Below are 18677 nucleotides of genomic sequence, written 5' to 3'. Positions count from 1 at the left end.
AGCACTCCAGTGTCACTCAGCTCTCAGTCCTTTGGATACCATGTTTAATTTAAATCTGGATTGTAGTACTTAGAATTTGAATATTTAGGGATTAAGCAAAGGAAAGGGCTAAAAGATAACTCTGAAATTCAAATGTATTAGTTTATGCTCAGAACATTTCAGTAAAGTATAATTGTCATTCAGACCAGCTGAGAGTCTAAGTAGAAAGACTTCTACACACACACACACACACACACACCTGCCCCTCCCCCGTTTAAATTATCTTCTTTGTTTTTCCTCTAGTGTCCGACTGTTCACCTCATCTTGAGTGCCTAGCAGAATTTCAGGAGAAAGTCAGGAAGACCAACAATTTTTCAGCCTTCCTTGCCAATGTTCGGAAAGCTTTTATAGCTAAGGTTCATAATTGATAGGCTTATTCTTTGTTATTGTATATATCCTAAAGGGATTCTTACCTCTTGACCCTGTCATTCTTCACTACTTTTGTGTAGTATGAGAGAAACTAGAATACATCATCCCAAACTATGCCTCTTTGACATAACATTTGTGAGCTGAAAACAGTTAAGCAGCGGCATAGTCAGAAAAATTTTGCCCTCCCTCAGTCTGCCTAATCGTGGGACCTAGATTATAGAAAGACAGAAGTTAGTCGATTACCACTTCTGACAAAGGCACCAGAGGAATGGACACGTCTTTCTTCATTAATTTATTCCTGTAAATATATTCTCCATAATTCCCCATCTGTGGAAGTCAAAAGGCAAATCTGTCTTGTCATGTTGTAAAATGCTACTGTTCTTTGTTGAAGATGCTGTGTAAACCTGACTAAGCCACTGTTTGGAGTTCTCTTCTGTTGGGGTTCTACTGTACAGTGTGCACTGCATGTGTTAATAAACTTGCTTGGTTTTTCCAGTCTTTGTAACTGTCTTTTCAGTCTGACTTTATGAGGATTGAAGAGAAATGGCTTCCTTTCTCACAGGGAGTCCTGCATGGCTTCTGTGGAAGGGAAGGTGAGACACAGTTCCCATCCGTGGAGTAGTTCTAGCAGGGTATGGGTCTCCATGAGTGTCGATGGTTGCTAGACCTGAGACTTGTTTGTATAATAATATGCATAATTTATTTTATGTTCCTCCTTCTGGAATATTCTCCCTGCCAAGGTTATTGGAGAATGTACTCGCTGCCAATGTTAATGAATCTAGGAGTTGAGGTATGTCTAATGTCCTTAGCAAAATGGTAAACACTGATTTTTAGGACAGCCTTTAAGGCTGTGGGAAAGAACTGTAAAAACATGAGTTCAAAAATATATAAACGGGATTTCCCAACTATGTAAAATATAAGGATGCAATATGAATTATATGAGGGATTCATGGACCTAAAAGAACAAAGGCAGATGCATTAATGAGCCAGCTTGCCAGAAAGATACAAAGGGAGGCACATTCCTGAGTTCAAGGTAGGCTTGGGACAGAGCAAGTTTAGGCCCTGGGGTAGTAGGAATGGTAATTTCAGAATGGGATCCTATCCAGCTGGCTTACTGTCCGAGCTACCTTGATGAGCTCTCTGGAGAGCCAGCAGGAGCAGAACACAGAGCTGTCAGTGTGTACGTTAGGATTGGCTTCAAGTTATCCTTTCGCCGCTCCCAAACACCTTTTCCTTAGGACCCCCTTTCCAAGCCGAGGCCGGTCCTCGACAGGCAGGTATTTCTATAATTATTTTTATTAAAATCCTAGGGGGAAATTGATAGGGTAAAACATGTCCTCTAAAAAGTAAAACAAGAATTGATGAGACGATTCATTGGGTATAAGTACCTGCCACCAAGCCTGATGGCCCAGTTTAATCTCCATGACCCACGTACGAGGAAGGAACTCCCCAGATTTGTTTTCTTCCATCCTTGCCGTGGCCTGTGTGCCCGCATGCACACACAACTTACATGTTTAATGAAATATGAATCCTTAAAATTAATTATGCTATATAGTAGTCCTCGGAAGAGCAGAAACCACACTACAAATTATACAGAGAGACTTGCTGGATTAGCTTGCGTGATTAGACATGAAGTAGTCCACCAGTAGCTATGTGCACACCAGAGATCCAAGAACTCAGCTCCTCAGTCCCCGAAACTGGAAGCCCCAGAAAAAGGGAGACCGGGAAACCCTTGCTAAGGTTGCATTTACGGAAATGCATTTATGGAAAGGGGGTCCTAAGGAAAACCCTTAAGGTTGCATTTCCTGAGCATCAAATGTGGTCAGTGAAGAGTTGGCTCGGTCTCTGTTGCTTCTATTTCAGGTTGTTACTGGTACTAAAACCTGACATATGAAATATATACACATATTCCACTGCTTATATAATTAACAGCCTAGTTAATGGTTTAAGAGCATTAATGTTAAAAATACTGCAGTCTATGCAGCAGACTTGCATGTAGTTTTAATTTTCACCTAATGTTCTCTTGATTTCACCCTAAATCTAAGAGGTCCACCCAATCTGTCTTGCTGGAAATTTTTGCCCTGCTTAAAAAAAGTATGTTGAAACGGGTCTACTGTAGCAAACTGTACTTGTGTTTTATTTATTTTACTGCTGTAGTATTTCAGTGGAGCAGGTAGAACCTAGACTCAGTATTTCTTTGAATTGTAAACACCCTTCAGCGGACAGATTCCAGAGTTTATATTCTATGAACCACGGCATGAGTCTCAGATCTAGATTTAAACCCAGAAGCCATGACTTTGGAGCTGGGCACCCATCCTTCCTTGTTATGCATTGATGAGGAAGCTGAGCCTAGAGAGGTAAGGGGCCTGATAGTGAGGAACCATGGGAGAAGGAACTGAGCTTGGAACCCAGGGTCCTAGGACTCTCTACCCTTCCCCAGGCTGTCAGGAGGATACTTTTTAAAAAGCCAGAAGAAGGGAGTATACTAAAGGAAGGAAAGGACACTTAAAAAACTACATATCCCAGGTGCCATAGTGTTTTTCAGTGACATTCCCAAACAGGAAAATCATTTGCATTCTCAGAAAGCACTACTGATTTAAAAAGAAAGGTTCCGGGCTGGAGAGATGGCTCAGCGGTTAAGAGCACCCCACTGCTCTTCCAGAGGTCATGAGTTCAATTCCCAGCAACCACATGGTGGCTCACAACCATCTGTAAAGAGATCTGATGCCCTCTTCTGGTGTATCTGAAGACAGCTACAGTGTACTTATATATAATAAATAAATAAATCTTTAAAAAAAAAAAAAAAAGAAAGGTTCCTCTCTGGAAATTTTACCCCAAACCATCATTCTCATTACTTCTATGTACAAAATAGTCTGAACCACAGTCAGTTGCTACATTTTTTGTTTGTTTTTTTTTAAGTCCACAGCTTGGTAGAGTGAAGTAGGCTGTTCATTGCTCACCACCTTTCTACACACTGAAAGCTGTCACAAGTGCTCCATTGAGGAATGCAGATTTTGGGCAGTTTCTTCTTTTTATGGTATACTCTCTATAGGCGTGCTAAATACAGCCACTAGGGAGGTGGGGGCCTGGTCTACAAAGAGAGTTCCAGGATAGTCAGAACTACACGGAGAGAGCCTGTGTCCAAAAACAAAAACAGAAAAATAGTGCTAACTAAATAAAAGGGTATGAGGAAGGACTGACTGCAGGCAATGGACATGAAACAGGACATGGCTGTTTCCTAGTTCTAACTCAGTTATGGCTTTTCGTTTGTGTGGTAGGTAAGTGCATAAGACATGTTTGATAATGAACGTGTAAATCTTTTCCCATTTTTATTAGATTGGGTATTTCTTATTTACATTTCAAATGTTATTCCCTTTCCTGGTTTCCGGGCCAACATCCCCCTAAGCCTTCTCCTCCCCATCTATATGGGTGTTCCCCTCTCCATCCTCCCCCATTACCACCCTCCCCCCAACAATCCCGTTCACTGGGGGTTCAGTCTTGGCAGGACCAAGGGCCTTCCCTTCCACTGGTGCTCTTACTAGGCTATTCATTGCTACCTATGCAGTTGGAGCCCATGATCAGTCCATGTATAGTCTTTGGGTAGTGGCTTAGTCCCTGGGAGCTCTGGTTGGTTGGCATTGTTCTTATGGGGTTGCAAGCTCCTTCAACTCTTTCAATCCTTCCTCTAATTCCTCCAACGGGGTCCTGTTCTCAGTTTGAATGTGTAAATCTTAACGTGAAGCCTCCTGGATTCCATTCTGAACACCTAACTGTTGAGTTGTGTAGACTGTGGGTCTGCTTAATTTTTGTTGTGTGATATTTTCATTTACTTGGAAGTGTTTTGAATAATAAAGTTTATTTTTAAAAAGACAACCAACAGAGAACAATTTTGGCCTGCTCTTCTGGGTTTTAAGTTATGTTTAATATAGCAGACTTTACTCGAGTTCCTTGAGGCTTACTATCTGTATTCACATGTCACTGTTAGTTGTGCACTAGATCAGAGTGTAATAAAACATTAACAACTGATATTTCCCGATTTGAAATTTTCCATTTTAAAAAATTGTGAATTAAAGGAAAAGGAGGGCACAGGGGAATAACGAGAGGGTTTTAATAAATGCAGACATGAAGGTTCTGAGGGACATTCTAGTTGGATGAGACCTCAAGTTGTGCCAGCACTCTGTCATTCACTTGAGTGTGTGATCTCCATTTTCTGCAAGCTGCTACCATAAGGACTCCATTATACACTGCTGCCCTTTGGGGAGTTTGCTTTCAGTCTCAAGCTTTTCTTATGAAAGGGCATTTGAGGAAGCTGCTTGAATGTCCCATTGTGGCCTGTAATCTGAGAATTTGTGAGGCAAAGTCAGAGGTAGGCAGATCTCTACAAGTTCAAGGACAGCCTAGTCTGCATAGTAAGTTCCAAATCAGCCTAGGTTATATAGTGAGTTCCTGTCCACACACACACACACACACACACACACACACACACACCAACAAAAGGTCCATTTTGGTGGGGAACGTTGTGTTCTGCTTCCTACTCAATAGGTTCTTATTAGTATTAAAGTTCCTTTCAGTAGGAAGCTGCTTAAGGCTTTTCTTCCACAATGACCCAATTTTTCAATTGGCAAAAGAAGTTCCATACAGAAAAAGAGACACAAAATTTGACATACCACCCCTCCTTGCCCTTCCTATTTGCTTTTCCTAAGACCTAAGCAATCTCTGACTTGCATTTGACCTCACTAGGCAATTGGTGGTGGTCAGGGACCAATGAGAAGTCACTGCCTCCAAAGGTCCTGGGCTCTGGTTGAAACTGCATTCTGCCCTGAGACCTTCTGCTGAGACTCTAGACTGGACTTCTTGTGTCACACCCCCTCTTTAACCCAGTAGACTTTGGAGCCTGGCTCATGACCCTTTTTCTGCTCTCCAACTTGTGTCTGTTACACTGAATCTTGTTTGCCTGTCACTGTTAACTGACTTTGGTCTGTGTTCTTTCTTACTTTCCAGGCCTTGCTTGACCCCTTAGAGGCCTGCTGGGTCTAGTTGCCACCCAAATCTAGAAATAAAAAGGCACCTAAATTTTACCTATTGTGTGCTTACAGATTATGATATGATTTCAGGCAGTCTAGATAACTGTCTCTTCTTTGTCACAGGTAGACCATCTTTAGAGTTTTTAGAAAGTCTAGGAACCCATAAACCTTTTGTCTTATTCAACTGTCTTTTATTTGACTCTGTTTGAAGTTAATAACTCCACGTACTGTGAAGTGCAGAGTTTTTTTTTTTTTTAACACCACATTGTTTACAGATTGTGCAAGGCCACTGGTGCGTCCATTCTTGTTTTATGCCTGTCCAGCCTTTGGAGGCAGCTCCTCCACATAGGCAGCAGGGAAATGGCCCTTCTTCCCATTTAAAGAGCCGAACCACCATCCTTCTTCTTTCTTCTCATGTATGGTCACGATGTCTCCTGTGAGGACCCACACTGAGTTAGACAGATGGTTCTGTGTAGCGTGAACACATGCCAGGTAAGGGTTGGTAAGAATCTTTAAGAACAGTCTGTATCTGGGGAACTACTTGGTAACATCGCGTTCTGCGCTTGAGTCAGGTGAAGCAAAGTTTTATTGAGCACTTTGCAAGAAACAGCCACAATACAGAGACTGCTAGAAAGAGGGAAATGACGAACTACTGTGCTGTGCTAAGAGTGTGCATAGAAACAGAATCCTGATAGACTTTTTATGGCTGACTCGCTCTACAGTGGATAGGTTGTCAGCAAGCTCTTCCTTGCTGTCCATATCTTAAGGGGCATAATGGTGGCCATGATGGTTTAGAATAGTTTATTAGATGTCTCTCCTAATAGTTTTTCTTTTTTTTTTGGTTCTTTTTTTTTCGGAGCTGGGGACCGAACCCAGGGCCTTGCGCTTCCTAGGTAAGCGCTCTACCACTGAGCTGAATCCCCAGCCCGTCCTAATAGTTTTTCTTAAAAATTTGATAACTCCCTGTGTCACATCTGCACTCAGTTTTGAACTTTCGGCAGTTTCCCATAGCCTCCTCCATTCATTAATTTAGATAACTTTAATAAAATATCAATTTGGAGATAATTTTAAGGACATAATGAAAGCCGAATTTCTAATACAGTTCTTACCTAATTTCCTATGCCCTTTATGCCCCTTTGCCCCTAGGAGAGCTGACCCCAGACCTGTGAGAATGGGGGAGCTGGCCCTGCACCTCACCTGAGTAGCACAGTAGAGCTGACATTGGCTGCAGGGGCAGAGTAAGCCAGGCCTGAGTTTGTGAGCATGGGAGAGCTGGCCCCAAACTTGTCTTCCTGCTCTGTGGTGGTGTGGGTGAGATCCCCTCCCCACCCCTCACTGGCTGAACACTCAGGAGAGTGGGCGAGGGCCTGGGCAGGACTGCTGTTGATGAGCAGGCCTCAAGGGTATGAGAGCAGGACAGCTGGCTGTGCCCTTGCTGGCTGCAGCATTGGGTGAGCTGGCCTAGCCAGGGCAGTGCTGGAGAGCTCACCCTGGTGGTCTGACTCAGCTTCCACCCACACCCAGCTCCAGGGCTTTGAGTTGGCCGACCCCAGCATCTACCCCATCTGTGAACTGCGGGAGCTCATAAAGGGGCCGGTCCTGCAGATCCAAAGCTACAAGGATCTCCATGACACAGGGCAACAACAGGATATCAAAGAGGAGTCCTTGTGAGGATCCAGTATTGATAGTATAGCAGAAGACCAATGAACATTTACAAGTAGTGTGGACAAAAGGGCACACTGGGATACACTGTGACACACTACAGCTTCTACCACTAGATTTTTTTTTTTCTTTCCATGGGGAGGTTGCAAGGGTGGAGGGAGGGTTCGAAGGGACAGGGAGAGGAATGGGATTGGGGTGCATGATGTGAAATTCACAGAGAGTAAAAAGTAAAATGAGAAGGAGGAGTGGGTTACTGTGATGTTAGAAACTGTAAGCTTGAGAGCTGGCCCAGCATACTTTCAATACTTTGGTTAAACCTCGGGCTTGAAAGAATTCTTTTTCTCTGGCCATGTTACTGTTTGTAACAGTGTCCCCTTAAAGGCCTGTGTGTTGAAGGCTTAGAGTTGAAGGCTTAGACTACAGAGGGTTGTGCTGTTAAGAGGTGATGGGAGAATGAGGGTGCTGATGTCATCAATGCATTCCTATCGATGGCCTATTGAAAGATCCGTTTGCAGGAAGTCATTGAAAGGCTTGCTCTTGAAGGTGGTCATTTGTCCCTAACCCCTCTCCTTCCTACCCCAGGCTTGCTGGCTAGCAAGGATTGAGCAGCTTATTTCCATTGTTACAACCTTCATCTAGAAAATGTTCTGCCTCTCCACAGACCTGAACAGCTGAACGAACTGAGACTTGGGAAGCCAGGAGCCAGAATAACCGTTTCTTTTCTTAAGCTGTTTTTTCTCGGGTGGTTTGTCTCACAGCATTAAAAGACTGACTAACAAGCTGCCTCTCATCCATCCAAGTAGAAACACCCACTCCAGGGCCCAACATCTGCTTGTGTTCATCACTATTGTCAGGTTCGGCTTTTGCTCACTCTTTTTCTGCTTAAGCTTCATTCTGAGGGCACAGGAAATGGTTGCTTCTCTTCTCAGCCATGGTCTGCTATGTCTTCTCATGTGAGCTCATTCTGACTTTGTGTTCGTTCTCTCTCTCTCTCTCTCTCTCTCTCTCTCTCTCTCTCTCTCTCTCTCTCTCTCTCAACAGTAGGTTGTCTGATGAAATTTAAACAAATCCAAACAAATGATTGGGAATTATACCACCAGTACCGTTGGCACACAGAAACGGAATGAGTCCGGGAGGGGTGGCGCTCGCCTTCAATCCCAGTACTTTGGAGGCAGAGTCAAGTGGATGGCTAGATCCTGGTCATGGCTTATAAGCTTTCTCTTATGGCACAATTCTTTTCCATGGGCACATTTATAGGTCCCTGTGCCTTAGCTTGGACATGCAACTAGAGATACTTGAAGAAAGCAGAGGCTGGATATCTTACTTAAGAATATTAGTTTATAGAAAATATCAGAAAACACTTCCCTGGGAAATACGTCTGACACAGAGGGATCTGATCCCTTAGACTGACTCTCAGTTCTTTTCTGAGATATCAGAGACAAACACTAATCAATGGACTCAGATTCTAGAACTTTCTGTCATACTAAGGAAGACATCACTTTGCTTTTCTGCAACTCTGCCATCTGAAAAAAAAAAAATATAGGGCTCTTTCTCCAATGAATTCCCATTAGTGGCATTCTGCCCCAGTGCAGTGCTGTGGTCCAGGGCATTACTGGGTTCTAGGTTCAAACCGTGCTCTGCCCCTGCTCATGATTTTAGTCAAAGTACTTAAGGTTTCTGTGTTTTATTCTTCTCGGCTATAACACAGGAATAAATACTGTCTGCCTTATGGTTCTGTGACTAATAATCGAATGAGACGCTTGCAACAGTGCCTGTCACATAGAAACATGAGATGACCATTAGCTGTCATTAGATGAGCCTTAGTTTCAGGCTCCCTATTTATCTCTGTGCTCTGACTGTAAACCTCAGCCAGCAACAACTTACCACTGTCCTGGTAAGACAGGAGCTTATTCTCAGGAGGGGTCGCAACGTGAAAAAGAAATTAAAAGATTGGAGAACGCATCTTACCTTTTTCCAAGTTTAACTCATCATCTTGCCTGGCTTGGAAGGTGTATAAGGCTTTGCAAAGTTGGTTGTTGCCTTGGGACACACTAGAGCCTAGAGTTTTGGAATAAATTATAGTCACCATGGTGACTTCGTGGGCAAAATGAACACAGTCGGGATTCTTCGCTTAACAGTATGGTGCCTAGTTTAAATTTTCCCAAGAACTTTATAATTTTATATAATATCTATTCATTGATTCAATAAATTCCTATAATATACCCAACATGGATATAAATTATGCATATTATATACCCCAAACCCAGATTGTAAAACGGAAAATAAAATTCTGGAGAAAAACTTCCTCTTGTACTGATAACAACTATGGTAGTTTAAAATTGTTTGCTCTCTACACGAACACAGTCTATATCATTAGGTAATATGTCTAGTAGACACATTTTTCTTTTTAAAACACACCAGATTTGCCATTCAGGTAGAGCTAGGGGGTATTTGGAGTGTATGCTATCAGCATCCCTTGTTGCTTAGGGAACTGTTTCTCAAAAAATTCACCAGTCTCTTTTGAATAGATTATGTGGACCTCAGTGCCTTAGGTTTTACTACAAATCTTTCTGGTTCATTTCTTATAAAAAAATAAAAAAAAAAACAATAACAACCCAGGAGATATGAGATAAAGGTATATAGTTGAGGGACAATGACCTGTGTGTGTGTGTGTGTGTATGTATGTATGTATGTATGTATGTATGTATGTATGTATGTATGTATGTATGTATGTTGTGGATTTGATCTAATGCTGCAAGTATTATGTTAATTTGGTGCCCAAAATTATATGAAGAAACTGCACATCCGCACGTAAGACACCGAGGGACCCTACAGCCAGTTGGTTTTGATTGGTAAATAAGGTTGCTGGTGGCCAGTGACTGGACAGGGGGAGAGAGGTGGGGGTTTAGGATTCCCAGGCAAGGGACTGAGGAAGGAGCAGGAAGGGAGATAGCTGACATGCCAGGAAAGGAATAGAGGCCACGCCTGAGAGGTGCCGGACAGAGGACATAGCTGTCTTGCAGGTGCTGGGGAACTCAGCTGGAGGGAGCTTCAGGTCTGGGTCTGGGGCAGCCCAGATAGAATATAGGTCTTAGTAATAATTCAGGACTATCCGAGGGGAGAGTGTTAGCCACATGGAGGTTTGGAAGCGGCCCAGCCATTGAGCTGTTTAACACTTATTAAAATATAAGGCTGCGAGTATGTGTCTTTCCCTGGAGATCCCAGAACATTGGGGTGGGTAATGAGGAGCACCGCCACCATTGCTGGGACAATTTGAATAGAGTTATGTGGGTTCAACAACATATGTATGTATGTATGTATGTATGTATGTATGTATGTATGTATGTATGTACGCATGTATATATGTGTACCTTTGCATTCATAACTTCTCATGTTATCAAATGAGTTTCCCAGCCTGCACTCTGTGATTCCTTCCTACTTTTATTTTTCTACATTTGGAAATAAAAATTCAGATGCTTAACAAATTCATTACTCTCAACCATGAGGTAAAATTTTTTTTTACAACTACAGGTAAATGTAGTTTGGAAATCATATTTAAATATAGAGATGTGATTTAACCATAGGATGTAGTTCATAATTATTTGGGGCACTGGGTTACCTGGACGTGAAGAGCTCGGGTTGTTCTGCTCACCCGCGGGGGCCTTGCTCTCAGCTTTCTCTAATCTCTTCGTCAAAAGAGGCCGGGATATTTTCACGTAAGAATGAGAGTGCTCCTGTTCAAATAGGTTTTAGTAAAAAGAAAGTAATTCTAAACGACCGTGTTATAAATATTCATGAGACATTGTTTTCTGTATGTCGTTTCCTTGGAATTTGTGTGCGCGTTTTTTAATAGGGATGATGCAGACATAATCAAAACATTTCTAAAACCTTCTGTGTTTAAGTCTTCTTGCTCCAAAGGCAAAATATTTTCAGGATGAGACGATTATCATAATTCATGTCCACGCTTCCTATTTGGACCTGAATGCCTGGGCCTAATAGAAACATTTGTAGCGATATTTTTGAAATCCAAGTTTAATGGACCTCTGTGATGGTCTGTAAATGCTCTCGGCCCAGGGAGTGGTACTATTAGAAGGTGTGGCCCTGTTTGAGTAGGTGTGGTCTTTTTTGGAGTGGGCGTGGCACTGTGGGTGGGGCTTTAAGACCTTCATCCTAGCTGCCTGGAAGCGAGTATTCTTCTAGCAGCCTTCAGATGACGATGTAGAACTCTCAGCTCCTCCTGTACCATCCCTGCCTGGATGTTGCCATGTTCTGACTGAACCTCCGAACCTGTAAGCCAGCTCTAAATAAATGTTGTCCTTATAGGAGTTGCCTTGGTCATGGTGTCTGTTCACAGCAATAAAACCCTAAGACAGGCCCCAGTAAAATGATGGAGACCACTTCAGAAAGAATATCGTCCCTTCATTACTGAATGTTTGCTTACAGACCCCTCTTCTGAACAGTAACGAAACTATCTACAAGCAATAACTGTCTACCGACAATTTCCAGAGTGTGTGTAGCCCTTCACAGACAACCTGTGTTTGTGGTGGGCTTTAAAATTGTACTCCTATTATCCACATCACATAGACTGTGCACCCGGGCGTGCATTTCCACTGTGCTAAGGTGAACCCGATGCATAAGATCTTATAGTTTAGGTCTGCAGAAATACCCAAATTTCAAGTCAGCAGAAATTTCTACAGCAGCACACTGTGAAGCTGAAGTTAAGGTGTGGAGAGAGAGAAGAAACCCTAAGCTTTTTCTCAGTTGAGTGATTTAGTCTTGTTCCAAAGGATGTGTTCTGTTGTTTTCAGCCTTTTGTCGTGCTCAAAAGGAATAAAGGTAAATTTATCTTAATAGCTGCAGTAAGAACCTGGGGCTTAAATATGGCGCACATTGCTGGCTTGACATTCTTTTAGGCCCTTCCACTGCACAGGCGCATCCCAGCATGTCCCACCCGATCGATCTCGTTACCTTTTCCTTCCACTTGAAAATGCAGTTGCTGCACGGATGACAGGGCTTTGGCCGTTGCTCCAGGTCTGCCAACACCGTCGACAGCTTGTAGGAGTTCGCTTGCAAAAGGTCTAGTTTCAAGCTGTTCTGTGGACACATCACAGGGTCACATGAGGACATTTCACGAGAACGAGGCACAGCCACGTGAATAAAGGAATCTCCGCATATCTTCAAAGGGAGAGAGTTCTAGAAACACATATGTTCAGCTCACACACAGATACACAGGGGAAACACAAAGAGTAAGATGTCTACTCCATGCAACATAGGGGAAAACCGGGATGTGTCTTACTTAGACTTTGCTCTCGAAATTATGGCAAAGAAAACGTGTTTGATAAGTTTGTGACAATGAACAGCTTTAGACAATGCTCCATCTCCACCCCCTCCCGAGGAACAAGAAAGAAAATAAGTGTTGACTGCAGAAGGTTCTCTGAGAGCCACGAGGCAGTGTTTTAAAAAAATGGAGAATATACACAGTATCCACCAAAATGCGTGGGAGTTGTGTTTGCTATTATTGAAAGAGGCACATCTTGTTATTACCCAGAAAAATTTAGTAACATGGCTCCTCTCAACTGGAACCAGTATTGATGTGGTATCCTGCATATTTGAGTATAAAAACAAGGAGTGACGTTAAGTTTCTAGCTTCTTCCCGTTCTGGCCTTGACCTTGAACTAAAACTTTATAATTCTTTTTTGGCTCTGTTCCGTCAGGAGCAATCACATTGTAGAATACACATAGGAAGGGTGTGATTTAGCCTCTCCCTTCTACCTCTCTTTTCTCTTTCTCTGGCATAGTGTTCGTCACCCTTATGTCTCAACTATAAAGTTAAATTCTGCATCAACAGCCCTGATCCCCAGCACAGCTCACTGCACCTTGGAACAGGTACACCTCGAATGAAAGCCAGACTCCCCATCCCTCTGGTGTTAGGCCCCAGTTCTGGTGTATTTCAAAGCATCAGAGAACACATGGAGCTCTCTCTGGAGCGGCGTTCATCCCAGCCTGTGCAGATAGCATCTGCTCTGAATGCTTCTTTGCTAACCTCCTTCAATCAAATACGGTGCTTCAGGGTTCAGGAGATGGTGCAACAGGAAAGAATTTAAGTGAAGCCAAGCTTCTCCTCCAAGAACTCTTCTCTGGGTACTACGAAATCCATCAATACCACCAGTGTCCCTCTCCCTGGATGCACAGCTTGTCTAAGGGAGTTGCCATGGCATTTGGCACCCACCACATGAAAGCTTTGTGTTCATAGATATCATGAGTTCGTGGATTAACGTTTCCCTTTTCTTCTGTGTGAGTCAGGTTAGGTTTTGAACAAACGATGATAATACACTGTTGATTCTGACGATGACAAGCAAGCTTCACGCACAGACAGCCAGAGGAACTGGTGCCATGCTTTTGGTGGCCTTATTTTGGTAAATACCATGTGCATTGAATTAGTTCATTGAACATTCTGTGCCATCACAGAAAATGTCCCCACAGTCTGTTTTATGATTTCCTATAAATTACACCCACACATCATTGCAGTAGGATTTCAGATCTCTGTTCCCAAGTAAACAGATTTAGACCTTTTATTTTCATAGGAAGCATTAGGGTCATTTCTGCAGTAGCCTTCCAATGAAAGAAAATATATTCTTTTATATATATATATATAAAGTTATAGCTGGCTGCCTCTGGCAGCTTTTCCCAAGCCACTTCGAACTCTCAAGTTGGGGACAATTATGAGATACCTACTTTCTCAGGAGAGTCGGGTTGGGTAGAGAAACTTCTCTCAGATTCCTCGATCCTTCAAAATATTATTAAAATGCCTGCTCTTCTGGGATTCTTCTTGAATTAACTAATATGAGCCGACTTCTTAGCATTCAGACCACAGCACATACCCTCTTCTAGCACCTTCCCACTCCTATCCAAATTCCTCTAAAATTTTGTCTCTAAAATAGCTCACTCCTTTGCCACACCCCTTGCCTCCTTTGCCACACTCATGACCTCCTTTGCCACACTCCCTTGCCCTTCTTGCCACACCCCCATGCCGTCTTCCTGATTGTAGCCCCGTCTCTTTCTTGTTTTCAGAGGACTCTGATGTCAGTTGAAGGAAAATAGAAAGTAGAATTGTATTAAGAACTTTAGCCGTGCCTCCACTCATGAAGTTGCATCCCAATATGCCCGGTGTTAGCTGAGAATTGCTATAATACGCTAACCAGCAGAACATCCCCCACTTAGGCTGGCAGACCTAAGACGTGCTCAGAATCTTACATTAGCTTACATTGGGCAAAATCACAGGGTGCAAAGACCATTTCATAATGGATTGAGGATGTTTCCTCGAGATTTACTGTACATTATACTGAAAGTGGAAACAAAATGGCTATGTGGGTAAACTTTCTCACCACTGTATAAAGCAAATAGTCGAGCCAAACAAGATGTCGGTCACACTTAGAGCTTCTTCTCCGAGCTCGGCCGTAGCATTTTCTGAACAATGATGTATATTATCAGAAAGCTCTATGGTTAAGTATCAATATTTCCACTTTTCAGATAAGAATGCTAACATCTCGGGTTTCTGCGACCAGCAAAGCTAAATCATAAGATCGGCTTCTTGTGAATGGCTACCCGGTGATTTCGATCACTTGCCAGGGTCAAAGTGCCTGTGATTTCCCTAAAGAATGCATCTCTTTGGAGAATTCAATTTAGAACAAAATAAGCATTTCTAGGTGGTAGGAGTTTTCCACATCCCCCAAATGGCCCGTGGAGGAGCTGGCGGTCTCAGCTCTCCCACTCAATTGTTCTGAGTCAGGAGGAAGGAGCAGCGAACAGGGTAACTGGGCTGAAAGACAAATATATTAAAAATAACCGGTTCATCACAAAATGCACTCCGCTAACATTTACCTCGTCCATTAGCGTCTCTGCATCTTTCTGGCTCTTAGCATCAGAAAAGGAGGCACTGCTGGCAAGTGCTTTAAGCTTCTGTTCCAGGCCTGAAAATGAAAGCATATTCTAGGTCACCTTTCACCCAGTCCTAGTAGGTCAGAGCAGGGGACAGTCCCCATCCAAGAGAGCCCAAAGGCTTGAAGTGACACACCCCCATAGGACTTCCTTAATGTCAGGGGGATTCTCTCTATGTAGGAGTCACAGGGCCTTACCCAATGGATAACATACAGTTCAGTTACCCTCAGCTGATGAAATTTGAGAAATGCTGGTGCTTACAGGATCTGGCTGGACTTTTCTGGATAAGATTTTGAGTTTCCTTTGGCCTGTTTCAATGTTCCTTACATTTACACGATTGTGCTAGCTTCTTCTCGTTTTCTTTACCTCTCCCATCCGAGTTCCATCAACATGAAATCCCGCGGTCCACACTCAGATGCTGGACAGCGCTGGACCACAGGTGTGTGGCTGTCTTGTGGTCTGTCCTGCTTTTGGAATCATTTCACATGCTAACTCATCTGAATCCCCGGGATGCGATTTGACATGAATAAATGTCGAATCATTTCAAAACTTAGTAAAAGGACAGAAATGAAAGCCCCAAACCATGTTAGGATCACCAAATTGCCTCTCATCCCAGCCACTTTGAGAAACAATAAAACTGTGCATTTCTAAAGCACAGCAGTGAACTACTTCTATAGTTCTCGAAAATGACAACAAATGTCCTTTTATACGTTTTTTGTTTTCTTGATTTTGATTTTTTTGAAATAGGGTCTCACCCAGGCTTCAAATCACCATGTAGCCCAGTCTGCATTCCAACTCACGGCAGACGCCACACACGACTCTTTAAGGTTTATTTTATTAATGGTGTGTGTGTGTGTGTGTGTGTGTGTGTGTGTGTGTGTGTGTGTGTAATACATGTGCCACGGAGCATATGTGGAGGTCACAGGATGCCTTGGTGGTGTGCCCCCCAGCACCTAACCCCCACTTCACCTTTACCTGGGTTCCAGGGTTCTGCTTTACATTATCTGGTTTTCAGGGCAAATGCCCTTACTCACTGAGCCAGCCCACCTGCCTGCATATGACTTTAACTTATTTTCCTTTAATTGAACACAACTTAGATTTAAAATGCAGTTCTCTGGAGGATCCCTGTCTAACTCCACCCACAAAAGCAGACAAATGCTAACTCCAAGTAAAGCTTCTGAGTGTGACTTAATCCTTTCCTTCATCCAGCATCCAAGGATGTTAACACAAGCCGGACACCGCACAGGCAAGACGGGAGGATGGTCACACGTGTGAGGCCAGCCTGCTCTGCTCACACTGCATGGCCAGCCATGGTTCTGTGGCATGAAAATCACCCACCTTCTTTGTCTCTTGAGGCCTTTTCAATGTCTTTCTGCAGTCTCCACAGTTTGGGTTTTATTAAAGACTTCCGTCGCTCTTTGTCCATTGGGTTCTTTGGATCTTCTTCCTTTGGAAGGAAAAGAAAAAGCCATTTAATAACACAACAGAAAAGAGAAAGTCACTGCTCCTAGTTGTTCTGAGACTCTCAGTCATATTTGGTGGTTTTAACTTTATCAGAGGGGGCAGGATTGAAAAATAAAAATAGTCTTTGGTTCGCACACATTGTTCTCCCTGTTTTAGGCCTGATTGATTGGGAGACGTCTCATTCACAATTTGTCAGTGCCCAGGGGAGCATTTTATTTAGTAAAACAAATTATTCTTGGAGGAAGAGATTTTCTATAGTGATTTCAGGTTCTTGATAAATAAACTCTTTATAGGATACCTCATATTTCATGACATTATTGATATTGATTCAAACCCGAGGCTTTTATTCATCCACTGTAGGACTCTAAAGTGTGAGCCCCAAGTTAGGATTGCCTTCAGAGTGGAACAGATGTGTACTGAATGCCGTGTTGGCTTGGTATGAGGACTACAACTAGAGCTAGACCGAATGCTCAGCCCCCAGAGGATGCTCTACCCAATTAGCTCCCAAAACACGTTAGGAGAACCAGCGATTCAAGGCCATGTGTGCAGCAATAGCACAAGCAGCAAGACTGTATGTAGACTTTACCCCGACTTCTCGGTCCAGTGAACGGAGTTCAAACAGTGCAAAGAAAGGAGAACAGGGCTCCGTGGAGAGTCTATCAGGAGCAATAATAGAAAAAGAAAAAACAAAACAGACAAACGAACAAACAAAAAACTGCTGGAAGAACATGTAGCCTGTGTGGATTAGAGGTTAGGACTGAAGCTGCCAAGTTTATGTGGTTTTGTTTTGCTTTTTTTTTTAAATTACTATTATTTTGAGATAGGATCTCACTATTTAGTTCAGTCTGTTGAGCTTGAACTTACAGCAATCCTTCTGCCTCTGCCTCTCAAGAGCTGGTACTATAAGCATAAGCCACAATACCTGCTGGTGTATGAGTTCTCATATGGATTCCTTCAGGGTTGGATGAAAAGAAAAAAACAAAAAAACAAAAAAAACAAAAACTGGTGGCGCAGAAGGTGACTGAACCCATAAAGGAATGGAGGAGCTATTGAGGGAGTGGAAAAACTAGATCCATGGGTACTGAGAGAGAGAGAGCCTGGCTTTAGCTAAACCACCGTGAAGAGGAGGTCACACAGGACGCAAAGTGAGTGTGTCACCCCCACACAAGTATGACAGATTGATTAAAGGGTTTTCTTTCTAGGGCACACAATATGCCTCCCTGCATCTCTATGATATGCACTTCTTACTCTTAAGAGGTTGGCTGTGTTTATCTCATCCCACCTGTGACATAGAGAAACAAAAGAAGAACGGGCCGAAACCAGCAGGTATTCAGTCCCTAAACACAAAAGCAATAATTTCACCGCAGGTTTTCCACCACTCCTTCTCGGGGCTGCAGGGAGTAGAGGCCTCAGAAGTGTTCACAACCCTTAGGTGAGAACTGACTAAACCAAGGAGCCCTTACTCTAGCCCTAAGTTCTCACCGAGGAATTCCATCATGCTGTGGCTCCTGCACTGGGTCTGTTGGGGACACCTAGTATTTAAAGGTGCATTGCCACTAATGCCATCTCTTAACATTTCAACAGAATCCCAGTTAAATGTCCCAGAATAGCCTTATTGTATCGATAAACGGTAGGTGACAGTGGTGTTTTCTGACTTTATTACATTTATTTATTTGCACCTGTTGTCACAGGACAACTTGCAGGAATTGGTTCTGTCCTTCTGCCATGTGTCTGAAATGAAAGTTACAGATATGCCAGCGAATGCCTTCACCGCCCGAGCTGCCTTGGCAGCCCACTAGGGACATTTTGATTATAACTGGTAAGAAAGCAACAGGTACACTTCACTGTCTCTCTGCCCGTCTGAGGCTCTAAAACAGTGTTGGAAGAAGGAAACGGCAATGTTCATCCTCACACCCATCTTTTCTTTTTACTTCCAACCCATCCACTTGAGGGCAGGGACTGTCTCTCCTTCTGTCCTTCTTCCCCCCACAAAAGAAGTCCCGGGAGAGGCATATAAAACCACAGCCCTTTGAACAGGGACTTTGCAGAATGTATAACAGCTCCACGAGGCTCACTGGTCCTCTCAGCTCCCTCCCCTGTCTCGTTTGCTCCTGTCTGAGTAAACAAGAAAGCACTGGATAAAAGCCCACTGCCCACGACTGAGAATCAAGGCTCTGGAAA

The 18677-nt window shown here is 43.2% G+C and overlaps 2 protein-coding genes across 5 annotated transcripts in view; one reads left to right on the top strand and one right to left on the bottom strand.

The window, feature by feature from the left end:
* Spc25 (SPC25 component of NDC80 kinetochore complex) overlaps positions 1 to 18677 on the top strand; it is a 58954-nt gene that overhangs the window by 12367 nt on the left and 27910 nt on the right. For 2 of the 4 annotated variants that reach the window (XM_063283274.1, XM_039104489.2), the window contains exon 7: positions 283 to 903. The exons of 1 other annotated variant lie outside the window; for it this stretch is intronic. In XM_063283274.1, the coding sequence (XP_063139344.1) occupies positions 283 to 407 (125 nt within the window). In that variant the 3' untranslated portion in view covers positions 408 to 903. Of the gene's footprint in view, positions 1 to 282; positions 914 to 18677 lie in introns of those variants that run through there. One more of the 4 variants, NM_001009654.1, reaches the window with a different exon arrangement.
* The window catches only part of Nostrin (nitric oxide synthase trafficking), a 66259-nt gene continuing 53188 nt past the window's right edge, over positions 5607 to 18677 (bottom strand). Inside the window, exons 11-16 of the mRNA NM_001024260.1 lie at positions 16371 to 16479; positions 14976 to 15064; positions 12063 to 12188; positions 10714 to 10828; positions 9063 to 9152; positions 5607 to 5866 (exon numbers count right to left, since the gene is read on the bottom strand). Of these exons, the coding sequence (NP_001019431.1) occupies positions 5742 to 5866; positions 9063 to 9152; positions 10714 to 10828; positions 12063 to 12188; positions 14976 to 15064; positions 16371 to 16479 (654 nt within the window). The 3' untranslated portion in view covers positions 5607 to 5741. The remainder of the gene's footprint in view (positions 5867 to 9062; positions 9153 to 10713; positions 10829 to 12062; positions 12189 to 14975; positions 15065 to 16370; positions 16480 to 18677) is intronic.

This window comes from Rattus norvegicus, chromosome 3 (genome assembly GCF_036323735.1).
Source record: "Rattus norvegicus strain BN/NHsdMcwi chromosome 3, GRCr8, whole genome shotgun sequence".
Taxonomy (NCBI): domain Eukaryota; kingdom Metazoa; phylum Chordata; class Mammalia; order Rodentia; family Muridae; genus Rattus; species Rattus norvegicus.
The sequence above is the reverse complement of the archived record's forward strand: the minus strand, read 5'-3'. Positions and strand labels throughout refer to the sequence as shown.